This window comes from Arvicola amphibius, chromosome 5 (assembly GCF_903992535.2).
Source record: "Arvicola amphibius chromosome 5, mArvAmp1.2, whole genome shotgun sequence".
NCBI lineage: Eukaryota > Metazoa > Chordata > Mammalia > Rodentia > Cricetidae > Arvicola > Arvicola amphibius.
The window spans coordinates 138,218,839-138,242,904 of record NC_052051.1 but is presented as its reverse complement, the minus strand read 5'-3'; the positions used below and the strand labels follow the sequence as shown (position 1 = coordinate 138,242,904).

Genomic DNA, 24,066 nt, shown 5'->3' with positions numbered 1-24,066 from the left:
GTACACACACACACACACACACACACACACACACATCAGTGTGAAAAATACTAAGACTTTTGACTAAACTCTAGCTAAGGAGCCATATATTAATTATACAGAGGAAGTATTTTATTGCATTCAGCTATAATTTTTCTAGCTAAATAACTTTAACTTAAATGAATATGGGAAGATCCATTAAAATGTATTGCAAACAAGGCGATCTGTAAGTATAAGCTGGATTGTTTAATAAACATTCTCAAAAAGTTTATCAGTCCCTCTATGATTAAGCTAAGAATAGTTGTCTTAATTTTTAGCTGAAAATCAAAATGAGTTACATGGCTAATCTTAACTTCAAACGAGGTAAATTGATGGCAGAAAATTTTGCTTTATTATTTAGTGACTAATGTGCTTGAGAGCCTGTGGGCCGTGACCCCTTCGGGGTTGAGCCTCAGATATTTACATCACAATTCATAACAGTAGCAAAGTTACAGTTATGAAGTTAGTAACAAAAATAATTTTATGGTTGGGAATCACTACAACACGAGGAACTGTGTTAAAGGGCCATAGCATTAGGAAGGCTGAGGACCACCGCTTAAAAGGATGGTAATATATATAACTCTCCCATGTCCTTATCCAAATTGAGGGTAGCTACAAAGTAGGGACTCAGATGAGAAGAGTACTCGAGGGCTTTCTTTGATATTTAGAGAAAAATAAGAAAATAAACTAAGCATTGAGAACAAGCACACATCCTGAACCAAATAAACCCGGAAAGCGAGGGTTGCATGACCTTTTGCTCCTGGGTGCCAGGGCAGGAAAGAGGCAGTATGCCAGTTAGCCAGTCTCTCTCTGTGCTAAATGCTATCACTTCAAATTGAGCAAGGAAATGTTTTCTACCTGAGGATGAGACTTGAGAGTGGATTGTTTACTATTTTGTAAGTCCACATTTTAGGTTAAATATTTTAGATAGTTACTGTTTCTTTTCATTCCCAACAAATCAAAAGAAGAGGAGCCGACGATATTGGGGGGGGGGGGGTGGGCACAAACCAAAATGCAAGTTAACTGAATAATTCTGAACAAACCTAAATTGACTTTTGTAAAATCACAAATTTTGTAAAACCAGTCACTGGGAAAAAGCAGCACCAGTTTCCTGGGGAGTCCACCCCACATCAGGAAAGTTACACAAAGAACTAGAGCTAGAACTCAGGGGCTGAGGTTAGAGCAGGCTTGCTTGTGCTCTGCCTCATGTCTTCTTATATTTACCCCAAACACCCCTACAAGGCGATAAAGACATTTCACAAATTAAAAGCCAGGTCAAGAAAAGCTAAGTGAAGAGCTAAGGTAGTGGCGCACCACAGTTCTTCCACGTTTGTTATCCAGGTTTCCTAAAAAGATTAAATGGAAAATTCCAGAACTAATCAATACGTTCTAAAATGCATGAAATTTAGAGTAATGTGATAAAGTCTTAGGCTGCATTGTCTGGTGTAGGAATCGTATCTCTGTCCTAAGTACACATGAGGTATATGCTGTCTGTGTGGTCAACGTTTCCTAGTGAACTGTGAAGGAATTAGCAAAGCTTGTGTGCGGTGGCCCTCTGGAGATGGCTAATACTATATCACAATGCTTATACATACAGTTCATCTTTCTTGTCTCTTCATATAGGTACCACCCAAAGAAAAACAACCAGAAAACATAGTATGGTTTGATATTTGATGGAGGGACCTATATTCATAAACTTTTATTACACTATGTCGTTATGATTATTCAATTTTATTGTTTTTTAATATCTTACAGTGCATAAATTATAAATTCAGCAGTATTACAGATCTCTATGTAACGGAAAAATACTACATATGAAAGGTTTTGGATCAGCATGGCTTCGTGAATTCACTGGGAGTGTTCAGATGTGTCCCCATAGGTAACTGACCTTTGCGGGGCAGGTGACACTGGGATGAACTCCATCAATGAACTGCTGACATGACCAAATTCAGTTGCTTTAGATGAAGGCTGCACTACTTCCCTGAGAGAACTTTGTGGGATTTGTTGAGATACTGAGGTTTCAGATGTTTTATTAAACGGCAACAGGGGTTTAAATGAAGAATAGCTTACACGTACCAATTGGATTGATCATAATATTTGAGACTGCCCACTTAGGATTGAATAACCAACCTATCAGGGGCTCACCTCTGGGGAAGACTAATCCTCCCTCTCTCAGCAGCAGGGTGTAGCTTCTATGCTGTATCTAGAGATGACGCTATTGGCAGCAGGCATCCTAGTCCTCTGGTTCTGACTCTTTGGGGGAGGGTTCATAGTCCAGAATTTTCTCTGAGCCTTAGTGAAGGAATTGTGATGCAGATGTAACAGTTAGGGACAGGTACCCCACAGTCACTTGTTTTCTGTGTTGGGACCAGTTGTAGGTCTTTCTAACAGTCTCTATCTAATGCAGAGGAAACATCTTTGAAGAGGCATGAGAACTACTCTTGTCTCTGTACATAAGCATAAATTTTTACAATATAGTTAGAAATTACATTGGCTTAGGAAAGTGGCAGAAGTGGGTTCTCCTCTAGGGTCTATGATCACTCCAAGGACAGATAGTGGACTGGGTTTACAGTACCAGATGTGTTTTCTCCTGTGTTGAGTCAGCCTTGAGTCCAACTAGACAATTGGTGGTTATTGCCAAGATAAAAGCCACAACAGCACTATTGAGAATATCTGGCTAGGCTGCCCACTACTGTGGTTCCTAAGTGCCACAGCTAAGAAAGGCTTAGGGTTCGCTCTTCTCCCTGGGCAGCTCGAATAACACCTTTTCACACTGTGAAACTTGGAGTTCTCACTGTGATTGAATATCCCTCCAAAAGCAAGAATTATCCTCCAGACTATACAAATAGCTAAAAAACAAACCAAAAAAACAGATAATCAAGAAAAATAACAATTTAAAAATGAGCTTTGAATCTTAATAAGAAGGAATGAAAATGGCTAAGAAATATCTTTATAAATGGTCAACATCCTCAACAATTAGGGAAATGAAAATTAAAACTACTTTGAGAGTTCATCTTAGCTCAGTCAGAAGTCTAAGATCAAAAAAATAAAATGACAGTAGATGCTGGTAAAGATGTGGGGCCAGTGGACCCTCATTCTCATTGGTGCAACTGTAAAGTGGAACAGCCACTCTGGAAGTCAGTGTAATGGGTTCTCAGAAAGCTAAAAACAGATCTACAAAATGACGCAGCTATACAGTTCCTGGGCCTGTGTCCACAGGACTCATCATCTTACTCCTCAGATGCCTGCTTAGCCATGTTCCTGTGCTCTATTATTTGTGTGCTATGCATTTTAATGTGAGATTCTATCTGAATCAGAAGCGTGGAGGGGAAGGGCTGTTTGTTTCTGGAACCTGTGTGTAAACCCAGCCTTACCCTGTGCTCTTGATTCCGCTCATGGGCTGTTGTGGAGATCATTTGTTTTATAGATCTATAGGATAGGCCTTTGGGTTTAGTTTTTATTCTACAGAAATTGGATATCACACACTATTTTTACTAAGTACTTCCCTAAACACATACGTGTGCACATGCGTGCACACAAACACACACACACGCACACACCCCTATCCAATCATAACCACCAGGGATGAATGCTGTTATAGATGAATAACGTGGATGTAAACATAGTCCCCTTAGGCAGAGATCCTTCTTCTCATGACTGTTCATTAATCCAATTCTTTGGCTTCTTCCATTTTAGGAAAATCATTTTAAAATTTCCAAGAAGAACATTTTAGTAAAATACTACCATCTAAGATTGTGAGACATCAACCTTTGTCAAATTAAGAAATACTCTAAGTATACATTCCAGGAAAACATTAAGCTTTCTGCAAACAAGTCAGCAAATCTTAGACATCAGTAACAAGGCTTTGAAAACAGTCCATATCAAAAACAAAGAAAGCTAACACTGTTTTAAATACATTCTTAATTACATGACACCCAGGATTTCCAGCCTATGCTTTCTTGGAAACACTGGTTTGTTAATATCAGTTTCCAAATTAATAAAGAATACACACACCTCTGTGTCAAGTGAGAGCTTTACTTTTGAAAACATTTAAAATATTTTTATTTAGTATTATTATTGTGTATGTATGCACGCATGCTATCATACGCTTGTGGAGGTCAGAGGATGACTCTGTGGAACTGGTCCTCTCCACCTCCTTTCACATGGGTTCTGGAAGGAAACTTAGGTCATCAGGCTTATACTGTTGGTCCGTGAGTGCCATCACTGAGTGAGTCATCTCAGTGCTGAGAGCTTCACTGTATAACTCTAGGCAGTATTTATTTCCAAAGTTCAAAGATAAAAAATTTTCCCTACTCCTTAAACATGTATCTTTTAGAAATATTTCCTGCAGGTTGCATATATTTATGGTAAATAAAAAACTATGCTGACCTAGTTTATGTAAAGGGCTTTGTCAGATTATAAACCCTTGTAAATTAGTTTTTCAGAATAGGAAAAATTGCCCGATGTATAATTCTAAAGGATGTTTGTATTTGCAGTGTATTTCTCTCGATCCCTCAAACTTAATAGAAATGGTTGAGTTTGAGTTAAAATACTCAGTTCTTCTCTCTAACCCTATATGGTTCAAAAGGAACTCTTCCAGTGTGTGGTGCTTCTCAGCTTCCAGCAGCTCTGTTTCCCTGTCGGTGTTTGGTAAGCTGTGACAATACCTGAAAAGCAATAGGCTTTCTGAAATCCCCATGTCCTCAGCTGTGGTAGCAAATGACAAGTGTGGCCCCTCAACAGCTGTGCTGCGCTCCACTGTTCTTCCACAATAAAGGCTACACCGTGACTTAGGCAAATAGAATCTGAATCCCAGGCCACACAAAGCCAGGAAGAAGCCAGTCTTTCAAGAGCACAGGAGTTTTCTGCTTTCCTATAGAGCAGAATTTGCCCAACATTTCTAATACTTTATCAGTATGTACAGACTCAGAGATCTTACTTTAAAAAGGACTTCTTAAAACAAACAAAAGCTGTGTTTCTATTTTTATCATAATTAACTGGGTAATTATGAGATCCAGTTATTTCAGGATGCACAGCTTCATTGTGTTATTATACAACCCACATTGAATAAATATACCATCTTGCCCCTTAGATCCTCATAAAAGATGCTACCTGTGGATCACTCACCAAACAAATAGCATACACCTTAAGTACAAAGGTTAAGAAACGGGAGTTGAGAGTCCTGAGTGGGCCCGATCCTTCGCATGCTAAGTGCACTGGGCCAGATTAAGTTGATGGAGACTGTCATCTCTAAAACACACTTATTAAAATCACTGCCTAGCATTACAAATAAGTAAGAATCAACATATACTAAAACTGGAACCATCGGAGAGGATTACCATGCCCCTGTGCGAGGTTGGCAATTAAATTTGTGAACTGTTCTACATTTTAAAAAAAATTTTAGTGATATTTAAATAAAAAATTTAATTTCTATAAAATACAAAATCCTTAATGAAAATTCAATTAAATCCAAAAGTACATTTAAAATTTTGCATTGACCATTTTTAATCTTTATTTAAGTTGCTTTGAATTTTACAGGTGTAAAGATTTTGAATAGTTTTACAGTCTTAGCTTTTGGAGTCAGCTAGATCTGAGATTAAGTCTGTAGTCAGAGACTGATCATTCATATCCCAGCAATAACCACACAGAAACTGTGCTATGTATAATACTGTTTGGCCAATAGCTTAAGCATATTGCTACTAGCTCTAATATCTTAAATTAACCCATTTCTATTATCTGTGTATTTCCACGTGCTCATGTAGGTGGCTTTCGCATGGCTCAACAGACCCTGGGGAACCAAGCTGTTGAAGCTGTGCCCAACTCTTCCATGGCTAGCCTGCAAAGGACAGGCCAGGCCCTGGACAGCCAGGCTGGGATGCTGTGCCCCTCTCCTGTGACTAGCTTTGTAGGCTGCAGAGGTCCTGGAGAGCCAGGCTGGGATGCTGTGCCCCTCCCCTGTGACTAGCTTTGTAGGCTGCAGAGGTCCTGGTGCGCCAGGCTGGGGATGCTGTGCCCTCCCCTGTGACTAGCTTTGTAGGCTGCAGAGGCCCTGGAGAGCCAGGCTGGGATGCTGTGTCCCTCCCCTGTGACTAGCTTTGTAGGCTGCAGAGGCCCTGGAGAGCCAGGCTGGGATGCTGTGCCCCTCCCCTGTGACTAGCTTCGTAGGCTGCAGAGGCCCTGGAGAGCCAGGTCAGGGAGACCATGCCCCCCTATTTCACAGCTGAACTTCAGGGGCAGGGCCTGGGCAGCCAGGGCAGGACAGCTGCAACTCCTTTTCTGTGACTGGACTGAGCACCCTCTTGCATGACTACAAGCCCATGGAAGCTGTATACCCTTTTCCACAGCTGGCCTCCCCAGGGCCAGCCAGGACAGGGAAAGGGGCACCCTCACTTGCTGCTGACCGTTCCAGGACAGGACAAGCCCTGGGGTGCCAGGCCATGTGTTGGCAAAGGCTGTTCATTCGTTCCTGGCTACTTAGACCTGAAATAATTACACAGAAACTGTGTTAATTAAATCACTGCTTTGCCAATCACTTAAGTGTATTGATAGCTAGCTCTTATATATCTTAAATTAACCCATTTCTCTTATTTTATATTTACCACGAGGCTCGTGGTTTACCAGCAAGGAACAGCTGCAAGATCGGGCGAGACAGAAACCTTCACCAACAAATGGTGCCAAAGTGGACAACTGCATCCACATAAAACCTGAGAGAGCTTGGAAAGTAATTCTAGACACAAAAGAATAGAATTAAGCATGGCTTCTTGATAGCAGCATTTTCTCAGGTGGGCTCTGTTTGCAAGAGGCAAGCAGAGGCACAACTACTTTAAGAGAGGCTTCCTGACTCAGCTTTAGCTGCAAAAACCTTGCAGCTCTTTTAAGAGGCCCCATCACAAAGCACTTAAATGGTGTTTATGAACAGCTAACAGCTTCTTGGTGGTGGCATGGACCTTGTAACACCATAGAGTTTTGACAATAAACATGGCTCTTGCCAGTACCTCCGCCATGAAGCTAGATTCTCAGAAAGCTAAGGAATGTGGTGGATCCAGATGTCAGAGCCACAGCTTTAATCCTAGCCATACTGTTTAGCAAACTAAAGACTCATGTGGTCAGAAAAAGAGATATACAGTAAAGATAAACTCAGACAAAAAAACGAAACAAACCTCTAAATGATTTACAGTGTGCTTAAAAATATATGCAGGCTTGGGGAGGGGGAAAGATAAACAATAAAGTTTTGAGAGAGTAGTTGGGTGTGGTGGCACACACCTTTAATCCCAGCACTTGGAAAGACAGGTGGATCTCTGTGAGTTCAAGGACAGCCTGGTCTATAGAGTGAGTTCCAGGACATCCAAAGATACACAGAGAAACACTGTCTCAAAAAACCAAAAATTAAAAATAAAAAAATAGAGTTTAAAATAAAGGCACTTAAATATGGAAAATACACAGAGAATCTGGATACTACATGTTATTGTGTTATCTTTGAATTGTTTGATGGCTGAGCAAGGAGCAACAGTTGCTAAAAGACATTTGATTATAAATGCTGCTGGATGAATCTAACATGTATATTTTGAAAATGTCTTGACCTCAAAATTTAAGTCAAAAGATACATTACTTTGGAAAAGAGGTTTTGCTTTTGTTTCCAGAGGAAATGAGGGGCTGTGGATTTTTTGTAAGAAAAATTAGGTTTGATCAAGGAAGACCTCCTGAAAAACCTCAGATAGGCAGATGGCCCAGATGATCCAACATTTCAGAGGACCTCAGTTGGAGTTTCCTCTGAGTTCTACAATCAGAACAGCCTCAAGACTGCTGGCTGAGATGATCAAGACTCACAGAATAATCCAGTGAGGACTTAACCATAATCCTAAATTTTCTTTAGGTCCCCATAAGATTATCAGTGCCCCGAATCAGCAGGAAGTAGCCTGGAAAAATGGATTATGGATGTTTTTCTTTGTTTAGTATATTGGTTATAAATTGTTATGGATAATGGTCAGAAGGGAAGCTAAACAAAAGAGACTAGATTCAGAGTTCTTGTTTTGAAAAAAGGGGGGAAGGGAAGTGCTGTGGGTCAATAGTCTTCTACACTGTAAAGATTTGTCATTTGTATTGGTTTAATAAAACATTTACTGGCCAGTAGCCAGGCAGGAAGCATAGGTGGGGCGACCAGAATAGGAGAATTCTGGGAAGAGGAAAGGTTCAGTCTGCAGTTGTCACCCAGAGACAGAGGTAGCAAGATGAGAATGCCTTGCTGATAAAAGGTACCAAGCCACATGGCTAACACAGACAAGAATTATGGTTTAATGTAAGATATAAGAGTTAATAAGAAGCCTGAGCTAACAGGCCAGCCAGTTTATGATTAATATAACCCTTTGTGTGTTTCTTTGGGATTGAATGGCTGCAAGACCAGGCGGGACAAAAACCCCTGTCAACATAAACCCAGTAATTTTTACCATCTAGAAAACAAGAGATAGCATCTCTCACAGATTCATGCACTATATCTGTGTGTGTGCACTTGCAAAATGGGAAAAATCATGTTTACTGCCTTCGGCTTCTGTATACCTAAATGAATGTGTTTGCAATAAGCACAGCACATAAAATCCCGAGTAGCATTGTATATTGGTAGAGTAAGCAATAAAGGCTCAGACGGAGATAGAAATTAGGTAAGCAGTATAGGGTAAAAAGACTTCCAAGAAAAGTACCCAGTTTTATCTAGACAAAACCCCAAAATTCCCTTGAGTCCCTGGACCCTGCCTCATTGTAGTCAGAGACACCAGAAATTTGGAGGGCTCTGATGTCTAATTTAGTTCCTAAATGATTTTAGGGTTACCTCTTCAGAGGTGGGTATGTCAGAGTAAGAATTAGGTTCATTAAGGGAAAACTTCATTCTTGTATTAGGATAGAATCCCTGGCCTGTGACCTAACACTCCAGTTTGCCCAGGTCAATCACTTACCTAAAGGACCACCCCTAGGAAGACAGTTTACCATAAGTCATGGTAAGGAGGTCGGCAGAATGTATCTTTTAAAGGAATATTGTACTTTTTCTTCTCAGAATATCCACCCCTAGCACTGTAGTTTACTGGTTTGCAGCCATGCAGCTTTGTACATCTGCCCACTTTTCTGAAATATTCAGATTAGTATATGTTCCCTTTCTTTCTTCTGTGTCTTCTCTAAGCAGACTTTGGGACTCTGCAACATTTTAGGCTTTCTTGCTTTTCCCCAAAGCTTCCTCCCAGTCGTGTGGATGCTTGTCTGTCATGTGTCTGACCTTCATGACAGGACAGCTTAAAGAGCATGACCCTCCCCCACAACACACACACACTCCTCCTATTCTCCTCCAGGAAGCTGCGAGATTTACAGCTCGCCTGCCATGGGGTTTTTTCCTTTTAAACTCTAATAAAATTGTCCTTGAGCTTCCATTTGAGTCTGTTCTTTAAATTATTTATTAATTACACTAAGAGCTCCAAGAGGTGGATCCCAATATCCCCTGCATCAATTTAAGATTGCACTTGGAACCCGCAGATCTACCTCACATCAGTGCGCACAGTAGGTGCTACAAGCCAGGAACCTCCAGCTGCAACTTTCGGCCTAACCATTCTATTTCCCAAAGACTGCTGGAAAGGAAGCAGTTGTGTTTCTTGATGGGTGAATCTCAGTTTGCATCCTGCTGTTAGTTCAGAGGACGTTTACTTTCAGTTGGAATTTGTCTGAAGACATGCCAGAGCCTGGCCTGGTCCTGTTGTGTGTCCCCGTTCTTCTCCACAGCCTATTCTGATGTGAAAACCCAGGCACACCTGCTTACCCTGTTAATCATCCCAGAAGGCCTGTCTGCCCCTTTACCAACCTCACCTCAATGCCCTAGCCATTGTGAGACAGTATCTTTGATTCCACCTGAAACTAGAAATATCTAACGCTAGTCCTTTCATATATTAGTTAATAATTAAATGCCTGCATATTAGTAAGCACACCTTCAAGCACAATAACTGTGAAAAAAACTAGAAAAAAGTGCTGATGTTGTGACTAGACATAAGTGGTAAGCCAGAGTTCTACAGGAAGGTGTTATGAATTCTGGGGGAATGTTCTATTGACCTTGAGGCACCTTACAGGTCTGTGACAAAAACTCCAAGTTCCAGTTCTTACAAGGAATGCCAGTACTTGAAAGAGAGGGAGGAAGAACTCTTGGGTGACACAAGAATGGGAATAAAGAGGGCAATACTTGCTATGGTTGCTCTTTCCATAAATGTGAACTGAACTTTTAAGCACTTGGCATTATATTAGCTTTTCCACACAGCAAGCTTAGCATCACGGACAGAATCAAGGCAGTTGAGCCCTGTTATTGTGTACATAGCAAATCAGCCACAGCAAGGCAGGAGGAGTGGGGTGGCTAAGAGTCACCTTTGAGCCCCTGAGTACACTGCTGTTCTCTTCCCTCATCTCAGTACTCCGTAGCATCTACCAACTGTGTCATGGATGGAAGAGGCCATTTTCAATCTAAATATTGTTAGAGATTAATAAGCAAACATTTTGTTGCTTATTTTGCAATTTTTCATGATGAAAGTACATTGGACTCCTCAAGGCTAAATGCTGATACATTTGTTTATTCAGAGCTATGTAGAGAAAGTCATACTAATCTTTGTGACAGAAAGGATGTAAAAGCAAGATTTAAATTACCTACTGAAAACTACAGGATTTATGTCTCTTGACACTCTCTGAAGATGTACATGTTTACTTTGTACATGTTTATCTTGCTAATATATGCTTGATGTAAACTTATTTTAAAAACAAAATTATAAAAACTAAAACTAAAATGAAACCTACCATTCATTCCAGGAATCAAAACTGAATATAAACTTGTGAATTTGGGTTTGGCCAGATTTGAAAACAGACCATTTTATTGAGTAATTAAACATATTATATGTTTCTCAAGTGCCTGCAGCCCAAGCTGTGTTCTCCTGTAGGTACACAACGTTGAGTAAGGAGGAGACTAAAGATAGATAATACGTTTTTAAGATTTTCACAAAGACAAGCTGCCTTGTACTATTGGTACAAACGTAGGGGCAAACATCCCCTCCTAACTCCAAAAGTTACCTGGGAAACATCTGCTGCCTTCCTTTATCAGAAACTATTCCAGCCACTAACCTACAAAGCTGCTCGTTTGCCAGCCTGTAATCTGTTGAAAACAGAGACCATCCCAAGAGCATCTCCACTGACACAGCAATTGCCACAGTCACTCAATCTCTTAAGGCTCTGCTTAGTTTTTATTTTCAGCTTGACACAACCTTAGTCATCTGTTTGCCTCTACTTCACTGGGCTGTGGCATATCTGTGGGCCATCATCTTGATTGCTAGCTGATGTAGAAAGGACTCAATTCACTGTGGGGAATACTAACCCTAGGTGGGCTGTTATGGATACATATATGTGAAAGTTAGCTGAGTGTGAGCCAAAGCCAGGCCAGGGCATGAGCAATCAGCATTCCTCCATGATTTTGCCTTCAAAGTCCTTCCTTGACTTCTCTCAGGGATGGACTTTGACTCGGAAAGTGTAAGGGAAATAAAACTCCTTGCTGTCCTAAGTTGGTTTTTGACAGAATGTTTTATCGCAGTAACGAGAAACAAATTTAAAACACTTAAAATGTTCTAACATCTCCTCTTAAGTTCTTCACAAACATAAGCTCATTTTAGTTAGCGTTGACCTTTTGAAACAGACACTTTAATCCCATTCATGTAGCTAGGGAGACCTAGAAGTGACATTAGAAAACATGGAGGTGTAACAAGAAGAGAAAGAGGAAAGCAGCTGACTAGTGTTGCAGATTATTATTTTAAGGTGTGTTACATTTGTTTATGTTCTACAATATTTGTTTTATGATGGAAAGAAGTGTTGCTTTTGCTTAGGCTGCATTTGTTTAAAACCGTGAAGCTGTGTTATTGTGCCTGTCTAAAACACCTGATGGTCTAATAAAGCGCTGAACAGCCAATGGCGAGGCAGGAGAAAGGATAGGCAGGACTAGCAGGTAGAGAGGATAAATAGAAGGAGAGCTCTGAATAAAGAGGAGAAAGAATGAACGAGGAGAGGAGGACATCAGGGGCCAGCCACCCTGCCACACCACCAGTGTCACAGAGTAAGAGTGAGAGTAAGATATATAGAAATAAAAAGGGAAAAGGGCCAAAAGGGAGGGTAGATGGGATAATTTATGTTAAGAAAAGCTGGCCAGAAACAAGCTGAGGCTGAGCATTTATAAGTAATAACAGCTCTCTCTGTATGTGATTGATTTGCTGGATAGTGAGACCCCCCCCCAAAAAAAACAAAGACTAAAAGAGTAATAAAACATTTTAGCACCCAACATGGGGCTGGAGTAGAAAAATCCAACAACAATCTAGGTTTGCAGTGAATACCCTCCTACCAGTTAACATGGGGGATACAGACAATGGATATCTAATCTGTAGCAAAGCCACGGCATTGTATTCTAGCCTTCAGTTTCCTCCCTGGTTTCCACTTAGTGCACTTAGCACATCTAACAGAAAGACAGTAGGCCCCCAGCGTGCTGTAACAATAACAACATTGGCATGTCAGTCATTTTTCACAGAGAGGCATCATGGAACAGTCGTGGAGGAATTGCTACCACTTTCTATTCACTAGAATGAGATACTTTAAAAAGTAGATGGAAAAATGCAAAGTTTGTTTGCACAGTGCTGCTGCTGATGAAAATTCAGCCACTATGAAAAACTGTTATGTGACTCCTGGAAAATTTAAACATGAAATTATAAGTTCTAGTAATTCCACTTTGAAAATGAAAATGTGTTCTCACATAACCACTTATACGTGAATGTTCATGGTAGCTCTGCTCACAAGACCAAAAGGTGGAAAATAGCACATGTCTATCAACAGATAAACAAGACACTGTCTAACCATTGGTAGAATGGAATTCAGCTAAAATACAAAATAAAAGTGAAATACTACAATATGGATGGACTCTGTAAGGGGGATAAGTGAAGGAAGGGAATCATAAAAGACTACAGGATGCCTGGTTTCATTTCTGGGAACTTCCTAGGACAGGCAAATTTCAGAAAGGTTGAAGATCACTGTTTCCTAACGCATTTAGGCAGAGCAATGGGGAGAAAGGCACCTACCTGGGGCTAGCACTACTGGGAACTAGGCAGCTGTGATGGCTGGACACTGTCAGCTTATTTTTGTTGACAATCACCAACCTTATGCCACTTTCACAATACACCCCAGAGACAGCTGTTTTCCTGGGTCAGGAGACTGGGTCCTAAGACAGCACCAATGCCCATCTGCATACCACAACCCCCAGCCGGCTCATCAGCACACATTCCCACTTAGTTCAGGTTCACAACTCTTTCTGTACATTTTTGTCTTCTGTTGTTCTTAAAGTGATGATTATGGTCTATTAAAAAATTTAATGTATTTCATTTACTTAGTGAATGTGTGTGTGTGTGCACGCATACACACACGAGCACATGCACATGAATTCTATCAGTGAAGGTCATAGGACAACTTGCAGGAGTTTGTTCTTTTCTTTCATCATGTGGGGCCAAGAGATTGAACCTAAGATTGTCAGTTTTGGTGGCGAGCATCTTTGCCCACTGAGCCAACCTACCTTCCCAACTCCAAATTGTCTAGTTCCATCTTCTATTACTAAAACAGTTTTGATCTAGAACCAATTACGTATATCATTTTCCCTATAAACAATGTTTACACAATTATTAATCAGTAATGCCTCAAGGTATAATAAACACAATTTGAAAATTATGTAACAAATCATTATCTTAAAGCTACCTCTCAATTTTCTATCTTCTGTTTTGATTATTATGTTTTGTTTTGTGTTTGTTTTCAAGACACTGTATGGCCCTATCTGGCTTTGAACTTGCCTCAATCCTCCTGACTTGGCACCTGAGTGTTGTGGCTACAAGCGTGGCCATTATGCCCAGTAGATTTACTGCTGATTTCACACACAGTTTCGAAAGCACAACCAATACCTCCAACAACAACACCTGAACCCACTGGGATCACACATACTTGGCAAGTTGTTTCTCAGCATCTGCACACAGCTCCAGAAGGCCCATCAGCACAGCGGACACATCCATGTAAGGCTCCCACACAGTGAACCCTCGCCCAATCAGGTCAATGGCAGTTCTCCGGATGGTGCTGTGAGGAGGAAGCTTGGGACTTGGTGGCTGTAGCAGAAGAAATGTCAGTGCCTTACCTAAAAAAAAAATAAATAAATAAAATCAGAATATTAAGTAAACTTTGAAAATAAGTATACTTCAATTTTTCCCAAAAGGGTTTGAACAATAAACCCATATGAGATTTTAAGCTCATACTTTGTTTAGCCCTATATTTTCAAGAGGAAAACTTAGGCTACAATACTTTACAGTATATTAGGTGATTAATTATATAACAATTATATATAAATATATACTTCCCCGTTTAAACATGAGTGGCCTAGCAGCCGATGCTCCATTCAACTCAGAATCACAAATTAATGACAGTTCAAATAATGTAACCTTTCAATTGTATCTAACACAGGTAATGGGCAAACATGCCCATCTTTAGACAGAATTGTCTTTAAAGGCAGTATCAGTGGAGGGGCTACAGAAGACACCATGTGAGATTTGAGGTTTGAGACATTTCTTTCTACATTCTGGTACACTTATAATACCATTTTTCACACAAGTCTATTATATAAATAATAGTAGCATAACAGAATTTCTAAGTCTGATGAAGCCATCTAACTTTGGATCTGCATGTTTCCTTGTATACTGACGCTGAGCCTAGTGACAGGCTGTTCAGTAAAGCGCAGTGGCCATTAACTGCAAAGGACCATTCACTTCAAAAAGCATCTTGACACTCAAGAAGGAAACCACTAGAAATCATGGGGATTTAATTAACTAATTCATTCATTCATATAAGGTTTTTTGTTTGTTTATTTTTGTCTTTTGACATATTCTCTCTGTGAGGCCCTGACTGTCTAAGAACTCACCACGTACACCAGGCTGGCCTCAAAAGCACAGAAATCTGCTTCTCTGCCTCCCAGGTGATGGAATAAAAGGCATATGTCATCACCTGAGGCTAAGAAAATTAATTTTGAAGAGCTTCTTTTGTTTGTTCTCTGAAGGAGAAGTTACAGAGCAGTTCTGGAATCCTAGCACAGGCAACCTGCTGAGATAGGGAAGCACTGGCATCAGGTGCACTCAGAGGGAGAAGCAGGCTTTTCTAACCTTTAGAGACTGCCACTTCAGTTACTCACTGAGCCCCAGTATCCTTGTCTGGAAGAAGTGGCAATGACAGCTTTCTCTGATAAAAAGTACACGTGTGGACTGTGCTTATACTACAGAATGGATTCCCAGAGAACTACCCTAGTAAGTGCTCAAAACACGGCATGCAGGGTTCATGAAGAACATGATCAGTTAGTGCCCACTTTCCTTCCTTCCTTTCCTTATTACTTATTGTGTGTGTGCAGATCACATCAGAGACAACTTCTGGGAGACGGTTCTCTCCTTCTATTACGGGAGTGCTGGGATGCAAATTCAAGTGAGCAGGCTTGGAAGCAAGTGCCTTTCCTGCTGAGTCATCTCACTGACCCGATGCACCCATTTTCTTAAAAGAACATGGTGTATACCTGGCACAAAAATTAACTATTTATTCTTAAATAGTCAACTACTAAGTAGAATGGCTTGAAATGGAGGTGATAAGGAAAAGTTCTCTAAGACTGAGTCTACGGCTGCATTCTGTATCTGGTGGTTCTGAACTTCTTAGTCACAGAACCTTTTAAATAAAATGTGCATAAATGCAATGGAATTTTATTCAGTTATAAAGAAAAATAAGATCATGACATTTGCAGGAAAATGGATGGAAATGGAAAGCACGTTAAGTGAAATCACTCAAATTCAGAAAAAAATACCACAAATTTCTCTTAGATTCTAATTTTTATACATGTTTCTAGGGGTGTAGGTGGAGCTCATAAAACTAGAAAAGGAAGCATCAAAATAGAAAAAGCTGTCTCTGGGAGGCAGGGAGAGTAACAGATCACCTGTGACTTAAAACAGAAGGGAGGCTAGCTCCTGCCTATAAAGCTTGACAACCTGAGTTTGGCCTGTTGGCATAGGGAAGCTGTCCTCTGACACTGTATGCGCTGTATGCTGTGGCCTGGGAAGGCTCTGCTCCCACCTAGACCCCACATCTCCACACAACAAACAAACAGCAGGGGTGCTATAGGGAAGGGAAGAAGACCAGCAGAGGGGAATTAGCAGGACAGAGGAAAGGAATGGGGGCAGGAGGATCAACAACAACAAAAGAACATATGAAAGTATCATAACAAAATCAATACTTTGCTAAAGAAAAAAAACTTGTTAAACACACACACACCCAGAGAGAGAGAGAGAGAGAGAGAGAGAGAGAGAGAGAGAGAGAGAGAGAGAGAGAGAGAGAGAGACAGACATTCAGACACCTGGTAGATACCAAATCATTTCCCCTAAAACACTACATACATAGATACAGCCACCAATTCTGTGTCAGAATGACAAAGCAGTCATGACTATGGGTTCACTACTCATGCATAAAACTAAAAAAGTAAAGTATACTCAGAAGGTCTCTGAGGGAAAAAAAAGAATCGCCCTGTAAATACTTCATAAGGGAATTATGAATTTATCCATGTTCAACCACATCAATGAACTAGTAAACCTTTATGCTTTATTTCAGAACAAAGAATTAACATATTCCTTTTAAAAAAGTAGTCCACTATTCTTTATACTCTGGCCATGTCTTTCAAACATTTCTGTGCCATTTCCCCTTTCCTCTGTTAACTGTGCCAGTCTCCTGAGGGCAGGAATAGTATTTCTTGTCCCCCTCTGCATCTTCCAGCTTCCACAGCACAGCGCACGCTGGTGCCTATCATGGAATTCAAATCTGCCTCTACTGCATGTGCATTCTGAAAGCAGTCCCTAATCACGGTAAGTCAGAATGATGGTACAAAATGACAAGAAAACTGTCACCTTCCTGTTTGTTTTCAGGAAGTTGTAGAAGTTGCAGAGAAACCCACTCTGCTGTTCTCTGCAGACTTCCCAAAGCAACAGCAGGAAAGGCTTCCAGTCTCAGGAGGGCTTCCTCAGGCGAAGTTTCCTAGATACATGTTTCAAGCATTTCAGTGGTCAGTCCTCTTACTGCAGGCTGCCACATGTTTTCTGAAGTTTGTCTATGTTGTGGCCTGATGTCCAATATTATCAGGCATTGGTTTGACAGGTTGGTTGGAGAGGCAGGGTTCACATTCAGCTGGTAGGAATGGATCATAGAGTTCCCTAGCATACTTGAGAAAGAGAGTCCTGCAGGTAGAAGAGATAGAGTAGAAGGATTCACGGGCCTTTTGGAGAACAGAAGTAAACTGTGGCAGTGTGTGTTTTGTAGTCCTTTGTGATTACCTCAGGTTTTTAGCTTTCATACTTGTCCCTGAATTTTATTTTATAATAGACGATAAAAGAAATCACATTTTATGGCACCCAATATGGGCCCCATTTGTAGGCAGAGTTTTTTCTGCTCTGCCAGTCAGCTCTATCCTACCAGTTGGCACATAAATAAACACACCGACACTTCTTATTAATTATAAATGCTTGGCTGATAACTCAAGCTTATTATTAACTAGATCTTACATCTTAAATTAACCATATTTATCTATGGTCCACCACGTGGTGGTACCTCTTTCCAGCATGACATGCTCATCTCTTGCTTCCCCTGCATTTGGCAGGTGATTCTGTCCTTTTTCCTCCCAACATTCTCTCAGTCTGGCTCTCCCTCCTATGTTCTTCCTGCCTAGCTATTGGCTAGGCAGTTGGCTCTTTATTAAGCCAATGAGGGTAATACAAATTCACAGTGTACAAAAGGATTATTCCACAGCATTTCCCCCTTTTTGTCTAAATAAAAATGAAGGTTTTAACTTTAACATAGCAAAACTATATATAACAAAACAGTCATCAAGTAAGAATTATAGTTACAATATCTAGTCTAATTGTATTAGGCACAATTTGAGACAATACTCTATTATCTATCTTATCTTTGTCAGTCTGAAGTTTTATGCCTAATTTACCTTTTATCATAACAAAGGAAAACTTTAATTCAATGTGTTTAATCTTTAACTCCAAAAAAGACCCCAGAAGGGTATAATATTATCTAATGACAGGAACATTTGGCTGCCTGGACAGTCGCCCAAAGTTAATTTAAGATGTAAGAACTAGTTATTAACAAATCTAAGCAATTGGCTGAGCATTTATAATTAACAAGTCTCTGTGTGATTATTTGGGAGTTGCTTGGCAGGACAGACTGACTGGTAGAAAAGAAACTCCACCTATACATGAGTACTAAATGATCGACCTGGCTGCTCTCCAAGGGCCTCTATCTAGAATGCTAAGAACAGCTTTCTCACAACTCAGATATATTCTTTCTGAGAAAACCAACAACAAAATCAAAGAACAACAACAAAACAGTAAGATACTGGCTTCCTGGTATTTCCTATCACTGTTCTGGTGTGGTAGAAGGGCAGTTTGGAGGAGGTGACCCTGAATGAAATGGAGGAAGGAGAAAGCAGCAAGGGTTTCTTAGAAGACTCTTATGCCTGCAGTGGCTCATCAGAGTGCCTGTTCCCCTCAAATGTGGTAGTGACAGCCACCGATGGTAAAATAGTGCCTGATGTGAAGCACAAGATCTCTGGGACATCATTGCCCATGCATCAGTTCACTCAATGACCTTCTGCAGTTTAAACTGTAGTCTCCAGATAACAAAGATTCCAACCATTATGCCAGGACAAGTTTCACAGATCTGAGAACCCATGTGTAAGGCATCAAAAGAGAAGAGAAAGAAATGACTATCTTCATACATGGCCTTAAAGTCTATTAAAAAGAAAATAGTTTTTTGGATTTTTAAGGAGCTGTTTTAGAATTACAAAGACATACAAATACCAAAATTCCACATCTGTACCAAAGAACTTATTCAAAACAACATATGTAAATCACAGATGTTACAAAGTTATACTGAATTAGTCCTTCTGGTTTCAAGACATGTTGGTCAGTAAAGATGATGAGAACTCTCCTGTGTACCAATTTTTCTTTTGGACCATCAACCAGCTACCAAAACATGACACAGAGACTTTTTATCAGTCATGAATGCTTGGTCTTAGTTTATGCTCATTCCTGGCTAGCCTTTTTTTTTCTTTTTTATTTATTATGTATACAACATTCTGCCTCAATGTATGCCCGCACGCTAGAGGAGGGCACCAGATTTCAGTACAGATGGTTGTGAGCCACCATGTGGTTGCTGGGAATTGAACTCAGGACCTCTGGAAGAGCAGCCAGTGCTCTTAACCGCTGAGCCATCTCTCCAGCCCCTAGACTTTTTTATTTAACTTAACCGGTTTCTCTTCATCTACATTTTGCCTAGGGGCTTTTAACCTTTCTTTCCTTCAGTATATCTTACTTTCACTGTTTCTCACATCTGTCTGGCTGGAAACTGCATGGCTTCCGGCCCCAGGCATCTCCCCCTCTTTCTTCCTTGTGCTCTTCTCCTTCTTCTCCACTCCCATTCTTTTCAAGCTAGATTTCTCCTCCTATTTGCTCTCTCTGCATGACAGCCCCACATATCTTTCCTCTGCCTAGCTATTGGCCGTAGCTATGAGACCAACCAGGTGCTTTAAGCAGTCAAGGTGAAACAAATGCAACATGACTGTAACACACCTTTGCACAGTTAAAGTAATATTTTGCAGTACAAACAAATATAACACATCTTTGCCTCGTTAAAGTATATTTCACAACACTCCGCAATCTAAATCAGCAATAATGACATCAATGCCCTAGAGAAATTTAAGTAGGAATTAGCTAATAAGAGACAAAGGTAAATGGAAGAAAACATTCAAAGCAAAGCAAAACACAGAAAGATCTGGAAATTACATAGAATTTTGTATGGCTCTGAAGAGGAAAGTGGTATAGGGTATGTAGCAAGCAATTTCTGCCTTTCCTCCCTGCTTATATTAAAATGAAATTCTCTCCTCTCTCTCTCCTTCCCTCTCTTCCCCCTCTTATCCCCTCCAACACCCCCTTACCTTTCTTCATCCCTCTCCCCACCCACCTCATGGTGTTAGGGATTGAAGGTAGGCATTATTCATGCTAAACAAGTAGTAGGCACTGAGTCATAAACTACATATTTAACCAACATCATTCTGCCCTGTCACTAATTCTAGCTTCTGTTTAGATTTGTTTTTATTCTTAATTATGCACACAGGTGTGGTTGCCTCGAAGTCGGAATAGAGCATCAAATCCCCTAAAAGTGGAGTTAAAGGCAATTGTAAGCCTTCCCATGTAGATAGAGCTGGGATTTGAACTCAGGCCTGAGCCACATCTCTAGTCTCTCCAGGTCTCCAGACAGCATTTGATCTCTCTTTCATGGTAATTTTTACTTGGTCATTTATTTCCAACCTGAGCCACACCCAACACTCCCTTGGTCACGTGAAACTGTCAAAAGGCCTTCCCCTTCCCTGGCCCAGGCGTAGACAGCGCTGCAGTCATTCACAGCATTTAAGTTGTATGTGTGCAGCAGTCAGCCATCCTGCTTTCCAAGAGTCGCCTACAAACCTGTCTGAGCCCATGGCCCGGTTCCCAGGGTTCTAAGATAAATGAGAAAAACATCAACAATAAGGTATCTATCTTTAAAAAAAGTTATTAAATGAAAAAGAATGCTTATTTGAGGTGATAATGGGATTACTACTTTCTTGGTAAAATTATCTTCTTAACATTTTAATGGAATACAGACATTTTCAAAACCACTATATACAAAAGTATTTTCTAATGTTGGTATCAGACAAAAGAAAAAACTTGAAACAGTTCTAAATTTCCTCAAATGTAATTAGATATAATTCTATAAATTTTACTGGTTTATGGTACTTCAAACACTGCAAACCACAGCCACTTAGATTTAATGCCATTAGGAGCTAAACAGAAATGCTGTCTCTATGACTCACAGACACTAAGCCCTACTGGGCACCGGCTCTGGACTGCACACGCCGAGGGGCTCTACCCCAACTCACCACAGACTAAAATTATACATTGCTTTGTGCAACCTGGAGCCACAGCCAAGGTCAAATGACGGAATTCTTAGCTTTCCCTACCTGTAAGTGGTACGGACGACAACAGCTTTACAGTGAGAATTCAGCATGCAGCTCGTCACATCACCTCTGTGCAGCTGAGTGTACAAACACAATGCCAACTTCAGACAGCTACTCAGCCCAGGAGAACGAAATAAAAGCGGAACATACAAAAGCTCAGCACTGGATAAATCACAATTAACTTAGAGCCTCTGGCTGTTGAGAAAATTCTGTCAACATACAGCCAACAGTAATATCAATAGCTAATATTTTAGTGCAATTTTACCTTATTTCTTAGTGTTTGAAGGATATCAACTTTAATCTGCTGAGAAGAGGGACAGTCCTGTAGCATGGCTCACTCACTGTCTTGTCACAAGGAATACTATTCAAGCAGAGACTGAACAGGATTCAATTCAATCAAAAATAAAATCCCCAAACAACAGCAAAAACCAAAAATAAAATAAAATAAAATAAAATCAACAGTGCTTATATTTTGTAGTTGTCTCCCTAGTTACAATGGCTTTTCAAAAATAAATATACAAATCATAGCTCACAGGCACATGACTGCCTTTGTACTGTAATCATATTACAGAAATGCTTAATGAATTTGTATTCTGAAACACGTATTTATCACAAAACACAGACTCGATTTATTAAAGAATGTTTTATATATATATAGGACATGAAAACGTTTCATTAACTGAAAAGACATAGCTAAGCCATACACCTCTACGGGCATCGTGTATTATTTTCATCGTGATTTGTCTAATAACATCTATATACTACTGTTTCACTTTTGCCCACCGACTGAACCTCACAGTGAGACCTTTGGTTCCACACAGCACATCACAAACACAAGAGGCATGGAGAAAAGAAAGTTTGTTTAGTTCACATAGGATACACACACCCCACATACCCACCTGCCCGCTATACACAAGAGCATATCACCAGAGTGTATGTATTTATTTCCACAGCCAATTTAGCAAATCCCACCAGGACACAAACTTATTCTGTAATACTGGCCTATCCAGTTTGTGTAGAATGTCACTAAACAAGAAAAGACCTTTGCAAGAGTGTGAAACTAGTGACATCCTGCAAGCCTCTCGTTTGTGATTTTTTTCAAACCTTTCACAGTAATTTTGCCCAAGACTTATCATTCTTTCTTGTTTGAAACCTGAAGAGCTCACAGGACTCCTACGCTGTGTCTAGAACTCACTGCCATAAGCACTCCAGCAGTCCGCACCCTGCCAGCAGGAGCCAGCTGCACTGGGTAACTATAGGCTGCAGAAGGGAGCACAATGTAAGAGAGGGGAGGAGGCATCAAATTCAGAGCTGCCTTGGGTTTTATGGCAGAAGCTTCCGTTTTACGGCAACCAATGCTGGTGGGAAATATTAGCCATAAGAAAATATTTAAGAAATAAAAATTAAAACTGAACATAGCATCAAATCAGGCTTCAGCAAGGGAAAATTAAATGATATTTTGTTATTGGTTTAAAACACGATTAACACTTCACAGCATTTTTCTATGTGGACTCAGAGACCGAACCCTGCTACCATCATAGCTACTGGAAGGGGACATAATAATGATCTCTGCTCTGCTCACTCCCATACTGGGCAACAGTCCTAGTTACAACCTCATTCAGCAGACGTGGACTCATGGATGAAGAAACAGCCACTAACTGTCCACTAACTGCAGAGAAGGAAAAGGGGTCATTTAAAAAATACTTTAATTAATAGCTCAATTACAGGGAAATTCCTGAGGGAAGGAATATTATATACACTTTAAACCAAATGAATTTATTATGATTTATGCCATTACAATGAGTGCAAAATGAATAAATAATGATTGGCCACTTATTTCAAAGTGTAACCTAGTGAATGAAGCCTTTTCCCACTTGCTTTGCCCATCAAGGAACAGGGATGGCAGCGTGCCAAGAGAATACTATTTCTTTGCTTCACACATTCTGGGGATTCCAACACATCGCATCACACAGGTACTTAATTGGATTAAAAATGATGCTAATATGTGTTATTTGTAAGTATGGAATAATTAGGAAACACTTTAATAACTAGGTGCTGGCAGCACAGGCCTTTAATACCAGACTTAGGAAGCAGAGGCAGGAGGAGTTCTGTGAGTTCCCGGCCAGGGATACATAACAAGACTTTGTCTCAATAACAAATAAGCCAAACAATAGACACACACACTCCCAGGCAATCGTTTTGCTTTCTGTACAGTGTAAAAAATAAGTCATCATTTCTTTTGATTAAAATAACACAAAAGAACTGTTAAGTTAGAAAACTAACAAGTATATTTTCAAACTTATTAGTCTTGTATTAGTTTAACCAAAATGGTCCAGTTTAAAATAATTACTAGTTTCCTTTCTTACAATGAAGAGCATAAATTCAAGGTCTTTTGGATACAAAGCACAAGTTTTTTCCTTGTCTTACTGAATGTCAAATTAACAAAGCTGTACCACACAGGAGAATTCAGTCTCATTTTGCTTTGGTAGAACTCATTTTGGAAAGCAGACTAAAATATGAGATAGTCTGGCCATCCTACAAACACAGGGGTACTGCCCAGTGCACATGGCCTTCTACCTAAGACAAGTAGAAAGGGCCAGTGGTTGAGAAGTTGTGGGTCGGCAATGAAGAACAGAAGTGGATGTTTACAAGATCAGAGACCTGTTAAAAATCTATAATCCACTGAATGTTGGCCAATCCAAACCTTTTTTTATTCTCCTCTCAGCAGGTGAAGGGCTCCTGCAGGACTCATCAATGAGAGGGCAGGAAGGAGGTATGGGAAGGGACCCCACTGACTTATCAATGAGAGGGCAGGAAGGAGGTAGGGTAGAGACCCCACTGATGAAGTGCTGGTTCATGCACTTCAGAGCTAATTATCTTTTCATAAGCAGTCTTACTGA

The 24,066-nt window shown here is 40.3% G+C and overlaps 1 protein-coding gene and 1 pseudogene across 1 annotated transcript in view; one reads left to right on the top strand and one right to left on the bottom strand.

The window, feature by feature from the left end:
- The window catches only part of Wdr7 (WD repeat domain 7), a 279,897-nt gene that overhangs the window by 60,423 nt on the left and 195,408 nt on the right, over positions 1–24,066 (bottom strand). The window contains exon 21 of the mRNA XM_038330658.2: positions 14,044–14,230. Within this exon, the coding sequence (XP_038186586.1) occupies positions 14,044–14,230 (187 nt within the window). The remainder of the gene's footprint in view (positions 1–14,043; positions 14,231–24,066) is intronic.
- Positions 5,312–5,409, top strand: LOC119815929 (annotated as a pseudogene).